Below are 12,086 nucleotides of genomic sequence, written 5' to 3' on the forward strand. Positions count from 1 at the left end.
CTACTACTTTACTATGAGGCCTGCTGTCGGCATTCACTCTTTACAATCATGTTTTTCTTTTCCACATTGACTCTTAAATATCACTGGAGGCCAATAAAGTGCAAGTAATGAGTCATAACACATTAAAAGTGACGAGCTTGCATTACTTGCAAACAATTTTCTCTTTCATTTGTTTCTACGGTGTTTTATTTCCATCGGTTGCTCTCTGAACATGATCACAAAATAAAGTTTAATTTCCCTGCACAAATGTGAGTCCAGGCAGTGAATTGACTGAACTACCGTCACAACTCACTGCAGCTGTAACTCTTCCTCTTGACTGACTGGTTAATTTCAGGGGGCAAACTAATCTGCAAAGGCCAATGGAAATTTAGATGATGGTTTAAAAGGAGCAATTTTGAGTTTTGGGGCAGTTTTGAATTCAACATATGGAATATTTTAGGTGGACAGCCTCTTGTTTGCATGTGCTGCTGCTGCAGGGAGTCCAGTAAAAGTAACTCAGCTGACATTTACCTCAGACCTCAGAATGCTCTGCTCGGGTGAATGATGCCAAATCAATATGACTGATTCAGTCCTTTCCATAAACAGAGTTTGTTTTTGTCCCTTCTGACTGCTGCTGGAGGAAAGGGTGAATCATACGGAGCATGATCTAATGGGTACGTGTGTGTTTTCACGGTAGTGGCAGGACACGAGAACATGTTGTACCATGCATGTAGCCAGGGACGCCCTGCGGCCAAGGTGCAGCGACAGGAGGCAGCTCTGAGTCCGGGGTTAATGAAAACTTACTGGCACAATTATTAAGGAATAAATGTTTCTTTCATTATCCTTTGCTGCAACTGTGTTTATTTAGTTTCTACTTTCGCTCTCCACAGAAAAGTTGAGGAGTATGTCAAAGTAAATGATGTGTTAAAAGACTAATGAACCATTCGGGTAACTAACAAAACAGTCTCACAGTTCTGTTCCTTTAGTAGCCTTCTGGACCTTTTGATCATATCAGGAGGCCTTGATCAGAAGATGTTGTCTTATAGAAATGTGATAATCTGATATATTCACATGTTAAACTGTTTGTAGAGCAAGATGAAGACATGTTGTTGTTGATTCTGGCCTAGAAGTTGAGATAATCACATGTCAAAGAGAACTAAATGCACATTATGGAGAGTTTTCTGCTGTTTCCAGGTTCAAAAATAGACTTTCAAACAGTAATTTAATACTGGCAGGACATCATGACCAGTCAAGGTAAGTATTTCTTTTTTAAGTGTAACAATGAAAAATACTGAGGATCATGCAGTTTATTTAGATGCTTTTGTAAACCTGATAAAAGGTAACCTTCCTCACTTGTCAGTGTTTCTTGTGGTTTGTGTGCCACATGCTCTGAAACTTTCATCGTATCTCCTGCTGCAATGTCTAACCCGCAGCGCTTTATCGTCTATCTGCTCGTTCTTGGTCTGTTTGCATGTTTTCTTGAACCGCGGTAGCTTTGGCCCCTGAGCGTGTTAGCGAGGCGAAGCTGTCTGTCTCGCCTGTGAGCGGAGGAAGCAGAAGTTCCACACATTAACCACAGGGCAGCATCCGTCAGTAAGGAACTGTTCAGCTTTTATAAAAAGACATGTATGTGCAACAAGACGTGCACGTGTCTGTGCAGCACGTGCACACACGACTAAGTCTTTGCATCTTTGAGTTATGCATGCATATGTGCGGCAGGGTGTTTCTTCTGAGTGTGCTTGCAGGCATGTTTGACAGTTTTATGCCACCCTCTAACTTCCTGTCATCTTGAATGAGAGCAAACCACACGCTGGTCACGTGACAGAGCAAGTCTGCGTCTTTCTACGCTCAGTTTGAGCCGCTCAGAGCAACATTTCGGATCAATCGATCACTACTTTTGTGTCACAATGACCCTGAAGAAATACTTCCTGTGAAAGATACACAGGAACTAAAAAAGGGGAAGTGAAACAAGAGGAAGAAGGTGGACGGAGGGGAGATGGAGACGACAGATGAGAACTGCAGGCCAGCCACAGACGCAGGGGTTGGTGAGTTCAATGCAGGTTTTGCCTGTTAAAATGCTGAAACTTGACTAAATGATTGTGCAGAGTTACATCAGAGTAGGAAATGTTTAGGTCTTCACTTCTGGCTGGAGTTTAATTGAAAAATATTTCAAGATAAATGTATAATTTCCAAACAAAGTCTAACTATGCTGTTGTAGATGTTAAACAATGGAAGGGAGAGTTTCTGTTGGAAACTAGTGACTTGATGTCTGACTGCTGTCACATTTCTGTGTTTCTGTGTCATTCAGCTTATCCGGTTCGATGTACTGAGGAAGTACTTCTCCCTTTGTTCACAGATGAGAGTCTGCGGGCCGCCATGGACTCACAGCTCTCCCCCAGCGTCCCGCCTGCTTTCTCAGAACTTAGACTGGTCCTCCTGGGCAGGAAAGGAACTGGCAAGAGCGCGGCAGGCAACACAATACTGGGGGGAGCGGGGGGGTTCGAGAGTGGGAAGCCCACAGAAGAATGCGTGAAAAGGCGAGCTGATGTCTCCGGGAGAAAAGTCACAGTGGTGGACACACCTGGGTGGGAGTGGTACTACCCGCTCAACAGCACCCCCAACTGGGTGAGGAGGGAAACACTTCGGAGTGTGTCGCTCTGTCCACCCGGGCCTCACGCTGTGCTGCTGGTGGTGAGATCCTGCGCTTCTGTGACGGACGACTACATCTCAGAGATAGAGGAGCACCTGGAGCCGCTGGGAAAAGATGTGTGGGAACATACCTTGGTGCTGTTCACCAGGGGGGACGAACTGGGCCTGGGAACCATGGAGCAGCGAATCCTGGCAAGCGGCTCGGGACTCCAGAGTCTCCTGCAGAAGTGTGGCAACAGATACCATGTAGTGAATAACCGCAGCAAAGGGGATGCCGTGCAGGTGAAAGAACTGATGAGGAAACTGGAGGAGATGGTGGAGGGGAAGGGGAACGGGAGCAGCCATTTAGGGTTGGACAGCGCTGTTCTGTTGGGTTTGGAGGCGGATGGAAAGCGGAGAGCCAGGGAGAGGAGGAAGAAGCAGAGGCAGATGGAGACGCAGATGCAGAGAGGGACCATCAAAGCTGCTCTCACGAGTGAGTACAAGAAAACATTTCGTTTCATGAGCAGGCTCTGAAGAAAAACATGTTAAAGCGATATTTTAATGTCTTAAAACTGAAATAATCCTGAATATCACTTTAAAACTCCTGAAAATCTTGTGTGCTGTTGACTTTCTGTCCATTAGCAGCGCCTCAGCTGTGAAGCAACTCAGTAACGTTGGGCTCTATGGGTGAGAAACGCAGGGGAAATGCAATAAGCTTCCTTATCTGGGGTTTGAACACTTAGATTAATAAATAACTGATGATGAGTCAGTGATACTGATACTGAACTGGCAACTGGAATCAACCAAAATCTGCCTCAAAGAATTTAAGTACAAGAATTAATTGATGAGTTTTAGTAAAAGTCAGACCAGGTAGCCTCGGACTGTGGCATGCTGGGAAACCTTTGGAAAATGGTGCTGAATGTGTTTTTATAAAGAATAAAACCAGACTGAGCTCACTCTGAGTTTCTGGAGACAAATACAGAGCTAAAATGAATGATATAATCATCATAGATACAAGTTAAAGCTGATTACTTACCCTGTGCAACAGTTTATCTTGTGCCATATCTTTTCCTCTGTTTGTGTAGGTTTATGTATAAATATCCAGTCTGTCTTTGCTTCTTATTGCGTCTCCTGTTGTCATGTTTCATGTTATTTATTAACAACCAGCACATGAGTGAAGAAAGGCCTTTTTTCACTCAGCTGTGCACTGCTTGTTCTCTGACTGACACTAAAGTTCACTTTGAATGCGTTCTGAAAGCACTAAATTCAAACTAAAGGTGCAACACAAAGTGTTGTTAATGCTTTGCAATTGTTTGGTCTGCTCCTATTATTCCTGTGGTGTTGTCTGGCTTAAGGGTCAGGAAAGGTGGTGGGTCGGCAGCCTCAGCAGCCCTGTGAGGTGAGCAGTTTGTTAAAGGCTGGTAATAATATGGAGAAAGCAAAGCATAAAGTCAACTCTTAAGCACTCAGAGCCCAAAATCCAACAGCCTTTGTACAACATTGGGTGCCTTAAAGCAAAAAGGGGTTAACTCACAGCTATTTTAACTCAAACAAACCAGACAATGTCGTCATGCTAATGCTAACTAAATAGCTCCTGGTTTCACCCTCTGATGACATCACCAACACCTCAAGTCAGAAAGTGCTGAGTCGGCCTCTAACCCTGTGGTCGATCTGAACAAAGGAATTTTGATCAAAGAAACAACGTTTAAACCTGCAGCTCAGCAAAGGAAACTATGATTTTAAACCTACGATTTTATTTGTTGTAATCCCACTGAAAAGCTTCGATGGCCTCTGGAACATAACGTCAACACAAACAAACAGTAAACGACAGCTAAATGAGCTCATTTAAAATAAAGATTATATGTAAGAGATGAGTTCTCACCTGCTTCGTCCCAAACTCCCAGCGTTCAACCAGCCAAGCTCACTGCATAATGTTTGAAGACGACAACAGTGTGTCCACAGCACAAATAACTGTAGTGTTACAGGTGTTGTTGTGTTGAAAGGACTTAGAATCAGCAGCTGTTCATGTTTCATTTTACCTGCTGTTTTCTACAGCTAAGCTTCTTTGAGGCCTAAGCCTTACAAATCATGAGCAACTACAAGGAAAAATGAAAAAAAATGGAAAATGTTGGGTTAGACGGGGCTCAAACTGAACTAAAGAATAAAAGGTTATATCTTGGCATGATAAAAGTCGTATGCTGGGCAATTTTAAAGGCGTGACTTTTTCTATCGGCAAAAAGTCCACATTTAGAGGTTGGAGGGGATGAATGAAGGTGCTAAAGACCCAAATACTAAATAAATAAGTAGAAGAGCAAAGACCAGGTCCCATTCTGACAACCTGTGCCTTGAAATAGATTTACTTTGAAACGTCATCATGATATTCTGTCTGTTTCCTCATTCCTTCGCTGGCTTTTATGTTGCTGTTTTATATATTACAAACTACTTGGTTGAGATTGGCTTTGAAACGAGGTGATTTAGGTTTGAAAAGCCTTGGAAATGCATTAAAATTGACCCTGTCTTATCAAAATACTCTTTCCCAGTTAACTGGCTGTAAACCACCCAATCAGCTCAACACACTGAACACGTCCTTTTGAAATACATTTCTGTTAAATATGTTTATGTTTATGCATTTTTACATGCTGGACGTCACAAAAAAGATGGAGCTTTTGTCTTGTTTGCACAAATTATTCTTGGCAGACTTTATTACTGATTTATTACATGATATCAGGACATGATGATTAAAAACTGTAACTTCCTCCTTGCCAGGCGATGGACCCCAGGGTTCGGACTTAGATGCACACCATTCATTCTCCAAGGCCCCCCGACGGCTTCCTGAGGTCAGACTGGTTCTTCTGGGCGAGCGAGAAACTGGAAAGAGCTCTGCTGGGAACAGCATCCTTGGAAAAATCGGCTTCTTCCAAGCAGGGGAGGTAACCGAGGAGTGCGTCCGCCAGCAGGCTGAGGTGGCCATGCGGCTTGTGACTCTGGTGGATACGCCGGGCTGGGAGGGAGGGGGGACTGGGGCCACACCGGAGAGGGTTAAGAGGGAGATTGTCTGTAGTGTAACTCTGTGCCCCCCCGGGCCTCACGCTCTCCTGCTGACTCTGAGGGTGGACACTCTGGTGAGGGCCGCACACATTCGGGAGCATCTGGAGCTTCTGGGAGAGGGCGTCTGGAGATACACAATCCTGCTGTTCACCCACAGCGATCAGCTTCGAGAGGGGGTGAACATAGAGCAGCACATCCAGAGTGGAGGCAGAGACCTGCAGTGGCTGCTGGAGAGGTGCAGGGGCCGGTACCACGTCATCAGCGGGGGAGACGCAAGAGGGAGAGGCACCAAGGTCACAGAACTCCTGGAAAAGGTGGAAAAGATGGCCACCATGAACAGGTGCGAAGCTTTCTCCGGTTTGGTTCAAGAGGTCAGGGATTTGAGTCAACAACGGAACGAAAAGTTCAGCCAGCGCCTGAAAGAGATCGGGGATAAGATGCTGCGTCAGGAGGCAGAGCTGAAGAAAATGAGAGACAGGGAGATGAAGAGCATCAGATGGTTCTTTGACAGAAAGAAGAAGGTGAAATCGCCGGGGAAGGCCGACATTCAAAGGGAAGAAGAGGAGGACGACGACAGGAGGGTCGGCGACACAAAGAACGATATCGGCGAGCTGGAAGAGAGGATACGGTGGCTGACGGAGGAAAGAGAGAAGGAAATTCAGGATTTAAGTCTGGAAAATCAGAGAATCCGTGTAGAGTTAAAGCAAAGTCAGCAAGAAAGGCACGAGGCGATGCTGAACCTGGAGCTTAAAGAAAGAGAAATCGAGGAACTGAAAGAGAGAACTGACGAGCAACAGCTGAAGCTTCTTGATCTCGAACACGTTTGTGTGGAGTCTGAACATGAGAGGAGACAGAGGGAGGATGTATTTAGGCTGCAGACACAAGAGGGGAGGAGAAAAATACAGATGTTGGAGGAAAGTGTCGAGCTGCTGAAGAAAGAGAAAGCAGAGTGCATCAAAGAGCTGGAACAGATGAAAATGCACAATGAGAAAGCTCTGGAAAGAAAAGAAGTGGAAAAAAAGAGGGAGATGGAAGAGAGGGAGGAAAAACTAAAAAGAGAGATGGAAGAGAGGGAGGAAAAACTAAAAAGAGAGATGGAAGAGAGGGAGGAAAAACTAAAAAGAGAGATGGAAGAGAGGGAGGAAAAACTAAAAAGAGAAATGGAAATCCACCTGCTGGAAAGAGACAAACAGCTGGAGGAGCTGAGAAGGAGAGCTTCAGAGGAAAAGCAGCAGGTTCTCAATGATGCAAAACAACGGGAGAAAAGATCTGAAGAGATTAAACAACAACATAAGAAAGAGATGGAGAGAAAGGTGCAGGAGAAAGAAGCTCAAATAAAAGAGCATCAAGCAGAGATGCTGAAAAAAATATCTGAACAAACGCAAGAAACCGAGAAGTTGCTGAAAGAAAAAGCCAATGAGTTGGAAAGAATGAAAGAAAAGCACGAGGATGAGAAAAAGAAGACGCAGCAGGAACAACAACGGCAGATTACAGAGCTGAAAGAGCAGTTTGCAAAAGAAAAGAAGGAAGGTCTCCAAGAGAAGAAGAGAGAGATGGCAGAGGTGGAGCGCAGGAATATTACACAACTGGAAGCTAAAGTGCTGGAAAATGAAAAGGACAAAGAGACGCTTCGACTAAATAACAAAGAAGAGGCTGAAAAACGCATTCAAGAAAGAGAAAAAGAGACGGAGGCTTTAAAGCTGAAGCATCAGGTGGAGATGGCAACAAAAATAGCTGAAATGGTCAAACTGACGGAGGCAAAGGAAGCTGAGCACCAGCAGGAAGTTGATAAGATTGTAAAACAAGGCGAGGAGGACGCTGAAAAGGTCAGACGACAGTTCGCTGAAAAAGTGAGAGACTTGGAGAAAGAAAGGCAAAGAGAGGTGGAAGAGGTGGAAGAGCGGCTCGCCACTGAAAAAGATCAGCAACTGCAGGAGAAACTCAAAGAGATAAGAGAGCTGGAACAAAAGCAGGCTGCCCTCAGAGAAGAGATAAGACTGGAGCAGAGGGACATGTTGGAGAGACTGAGACAGAAAGACAGAGAGACCGAGGAGCTGAGGGGTCAGCTGAAGAATGAAAGAGACGGCAGAGAAAAGGAGAACGTGAGATACAAGGAAGAGATCAAAGGGAAGGTGGAGGAAAAGGACGGAGAGCTGCAGGAGATGAAGCTGACTGTCAGAGATATGAAGGAGAAAATGCAACGAAAGGATGAAAAAGAAAAAGATGATTTAAATAAGATGAAAGCAATGGAGCAACGACTGGAAGAAAAAGAGAAAGAAATCAAGGAGATGAAGTCAGATATGAAGGAAATGAAGGAAGAGCTGCAGAAAAAAGAGGAGAAAGAAACTCTTTATTTGGATTATAAAACAGATGTGGAGCAACGACTGGAGGAAAAAGAGAAAGAAATCAAGGAGATGAAGTCAAATATGAAGGAAATGAAGGAAGAGCTGCAGAAAAAAGAGGAGAAAGAAACTCTTTATCTGGATTATAAAACAGATGTGGAGCAACAACTGGAAGAAAAAGAGAAAGAAATCAAGGAGATGAAGGAAGAACTGCAGAAAAAAGAGGAGAAAGAAACTCTTTATCTGGATTATAAAACAGATGTGGAGCAACGACTGGAGGAAAAAGAGAAAGAAATCAAGGAGATGAAGTCAAATATGAAGGAAATGAAGGAAGAGCTGCAGAAAAAAGAGGAGAAAGAAACTCTTTATCTGGATTATAAAACAGATGTGGAGCAACAACTGGAGGAAAAAGAGAAAGAAATCAAGGAGATGAAGTCAAATATGAAGGAAATGAAGGAAGAGCTGCAGAAAAAAGAGGAGAAAGAAACTCTTTATCTGGATTATAAAACAGATGTGGAGCAACAACTGGAGGAAAAAGAGAAAGAAATCAAGGAGATGAAGGAAGAACTGCAGAAAAAAGAGGAGAAAGAAACTCTTTATCTGGATTATAAAACAGATGTGGAGCAACAACTGGAGGAAAAAGAGAAAGAAATCAAGGAGATGAAGTCAAATATGAAGGAAATGAAGGAAGAGCTGCAGAAAAAAGAGGAGAAAGAAACTCTTTATCTGGATTATAAAACAGATGTGGAGCAACAACTGGAGGAAAAAGAGAAAGAAATCAAGGAGATGAAGGAAGAACTGCAGAAAAAAGAGGAGAAAGAAACTCTTTATCTGGATTATAAAACAGATGTGGAGCAACGACTGGAGGAAAAAGAGAAAGAAATCAAGGAGATGAAGTCAAATATGAAGGAAATGAAGGAAGAGCTGCAGAAAAAAGAGGAGAAAGAAACTCTTTATCTGGATTATAAAACAGATGTGGAGCAACAACTGGAGGAAAAAGAAAGGGAAATAGAAGCAGCGAATGAACACTTAAAAGAACTTGAGCAACAACTGCGGCAGACAAAAGAGGAAAAAGAAAAGGACAACTTCGACTGCAAGAAAAAGATGCAGCAAATTCTGGATGAAAACGGCAGAGAAGTGGAAAAGTTAAAGATGCACATCAAGGACGTCGATGACATCCTGCAAAGAAAAGAAGAAGAGCGAGGGGAAATAATTCTGAACCAAAAGAGGGAGGCAGAGCGGCGACTTCAGGACGCAGAGAGAGAGATGGAGGAGATGAGGAGACAGCTTTCAGGCGACCTGGAGAAAAGAGTGAGGGAAAAGGAAGGCGAGATTGAAAGTGTCAGACAGCAGGCCGACTGGAGGGAGAAGAAATGGAGGGAAGAGCTGAAGAAGAAAGAGGAGAGAGGAGCAAACGAGATGAACAAGCTGATAGAAATCATTGAGAAGAAAACCAAAGAAATAACACAAGCACAAGGTCTCCTCGCACAGAGAGACGGGGAGATGGAGGAGGCGAAGAAGCTGTGTGGAGACCTCTTAAAGGAAGTGGAGGAGCTGAAGGAAGGCCATGAAAACAAAAGCATCAGTCTGGCTGAGCTGCAGCGAGCCCACGCAGAAAAAGAGAAGGACAGAGAGGCAGAAAGGAGGCAGAAAGACGAAGAGCTTCAGCTCCTGCAGCAAAGAGACCGAGAAAACGAGAAGGAGCTCGTCCTGCTGAGACTAACAATCGAACAAACCAAGTCAGAGCTGAAGGAGCTCACCGGCAGAATGGAAAAGGAGATGACCAGCATGATTCAGGAGTACGAAAAGGAGATGGCCAGAAAAAACCAGAGCATACAAACCATTGTTGAGGAGAAGGACGGCGATTTGATGCGAGTGGAGGAAGAAAGCCAGCAAAGGATGTCAGAGCTCATGGAGAAATACGAGGAAAGTCAAAAGAGAGCAAAAGACCTGCAGGAGCAAAACGACAAGATGAGAGAAGAGACAGAAGATGTGCGAATGAAGAGTGAGGAAGAAGTTAGGGAACACCGACAGAGATGTGAAGAGGAAATAAAGAGCGTTAAAGAGAGAGATTCAGAGGTGAGGACGCTAAAAGAAGCCAACGACAAACTGAAAGCAGAGGTAGAAAGGATGGAGGGAGAGAGGCGGATAAACGAGCTGAGAGAGGATTCAGAGAGACGGCTGCTGGAGGAGCAAAACCAGCAGAGAGTGAAGACTGAGGACAGGGAAAAGGCTCTGAGGAGAGGCGAAGAAGAGCTGAGCAAAAGAGCACAAGACCTCCAAGGAAAAGAGGAAGAGCTTGTTGAAAAGGAAGGGAAGTTGGAATTTAAGGAACAAGAGCTTCGAAAACTACAAGCTACTCTGGAGATGAGAGAAAAAGAGCAGGAGGAGAAAGAGAAGCACGACGTGAAGCTGAGAGCTCAGAACATGGAGAAAATGGAGAGGGAGCTGGAGAGCTTACTGAGAGCGCTGGAGGGCAAACAGAAGGAGCTGAGCACTCATGGACAAGACCTCCAGAAGAAGGTGAGAGGACTGAAAGATCAGGGCAAGGAGCTGAAAGACAGGGAGTACTTCCTAAAAAACGAGGAGCAGGAGCTGCTCAGCTGGAAGTCAGAGCTGCAGATGCAGAACGAACACGTGAGCTGCACCACGCAGCAGCTGGAGGAGATGCGCAGGGACATGGCTCTGCTGAAGGAGGAGCTTCACACCAAGGAGAGGAGTCTGAGAGAGTCTCTCAGGAAGATGAGCACGTGGGAGCTGAAGCTCAGGGAGCGAGAGGACGAGCTGCTCAAAAGGGAGCAAAGGCTTTCCGTCCGTCCGCCGGCTGAAAACCCAGAAGATAACTCGCCTCTGATGTACCAGGAGGTCAGTGAGAGGAGGGGAAAGGGAAGAGGAACAGAGAGGGAGGATGAGGGGATGAGAGCAGCTGCGGGGAGAGATAACTGCCGCGTTGAAACGCTGGAAGAATCAGAGCAGCCTGAAGGAAACGAGGGGTCGATAGGAGGAGAAATCAGACCGCTGCTGTGTCCTGGAAGCTCAGACAACGGCGTCTCCTCTGGGCTGGACTTGAGGGTGATCGTTCTGGGCGAGACGTGGTCCTCGCGCTCCCCAGCCGGAGTCACCATCCTGGGTGGAGACGCGTCCAAAGTCAGCGGATCCAGCTTCAGGCCTTGGAGAGGTCAGATAGCCGGGAGACGCCTCGCTGTTGCAGAGCCGCTGGGTCTGAGGTGGCGAGACGGACCCGATCCAGCTGACACGCAGCAGAGGAGGAGCATCCAGGACAGCGTCTCCTGGTGCCGGCCGGGCGCCCACGTGGTCCTCCTGCTCATGCCCGCCTTCCTCACCTGCACGCAGAAGCGCAGGAGGGCCGTGGAGCAGCACCTGGGTTTGCTCGGGGAAGACATTTGGAGGCGCACGCTGGTGCTGTTCACGTGGGGGGAAAGTTTAGGAGAGAGCGCCGAGCAGCACATCCTGAGGAACGGGGAGCTGCTGGGGCTCATCCAGAGATGTGGGGGCGGGTACCATGTGCTGAGCAGCAGAAGAAACAGCTCCACGACTGAAGGGCTGTTTGAGAAGATGGAGGAAATAGCTGCTCCGAGCAGCAGGAAGCAGATGTTGTTGTAGAGTCACGATGGGACTGAATTTAACCTGTAAAAACTGTGTTTTTCCTTTGTTTATGTGAATATATTCGAGTGAATTCCAGCTGGAGGCAGATGTCTTCATTTCTACAACAGTTTATCTTGTTTTTCCTCTTCTTTGGACGCCAGGTGTCAATTAGGAGCAGCACTGAGTATCATCCTGGGCATTAATCTGCTTTTTTAACTGAAGCCGGAGGAAAATACACAAACTTTAAAGTATTTAAAGTACTAAGAAGTACAAATAAAAACGTGTAACATCTACAGATACTTGAGAATCAAGCTCATGTCACACTATGAGCTTTTTTTAATCTTTTCAACATTTCAACTTATTGGAATTTATTAAAAGAAAATATTATTTAAGTTCAAGTTATTTGAATTTACTGAAGTGTATTTATTTCAAATGTTGAACATATTTTTGTACATTTAAAAACTGCATTTTCATAATTAT

At 45.2% G+C, this 12,086-nt stretch overlaps 1 protein-coding gene across 3 annotated transcripts; it reads left to right on the forward strand.

Annotated features, from left to right (window-relative positions):
• Positions 1 to 1,817: 1,817 nt before the first annotated feature.
• Positions 1,818 to 11,869, forward strand: LOC140281583 (uncharacterized). Of its 3 annotated transcripts, XM_072376065.1 has the most exons (4): positions 1,818 to 2,024; positions 2,288 to 3,103; positions 5,377 to 9,545; positions 9,705 to 11,868. In XM_072376065.1, the coding sequence occupies exons 1-4, from the start codon at positions 1,976 to 1,978 to the stop codon at positions 11,622 to 11,624; spliced, it is 6,954 nt and encodes a 2,317-aa protein (XP_072232166.1). In that variant the 5' UTR covers positions 1,818 to 1,975; the 3' UTR covers positions 11,625 to 11,868. The 3 variants fall into 3 exon arrangements, with proteins under 3 accessions (XP_072232166.1, XP_072232163.1, XP_072232164.1); XM_072376062.1 differs by having other exon boundaries at positions 5,377 to 11,869; XM_072376063.1 differs by having other exon boundaries at positions 2,336 to 3,103; positions 5,377 to 11,868.
• Positions 11,870 to 12,086: the final 217 nt, after the last annotated feature.

Source organism: Leuresthes tenuis, unplaced genomic scaffold (genome assembly GCF_036924035.1).
Source record: "Leuresthes tenuis unplaced genomic scaffold, fLeuTen1.0.hap1 SCAF_22, whole genome shotgun sequence".
Classification (NCBI taxonomy): domain Eukaryota; kingdom Metazoa; phylum Chordata; class Actinopteri; order Atheriniformes; family Atherinopsidae; genus Leuresthes; species Leuresthes tenuis.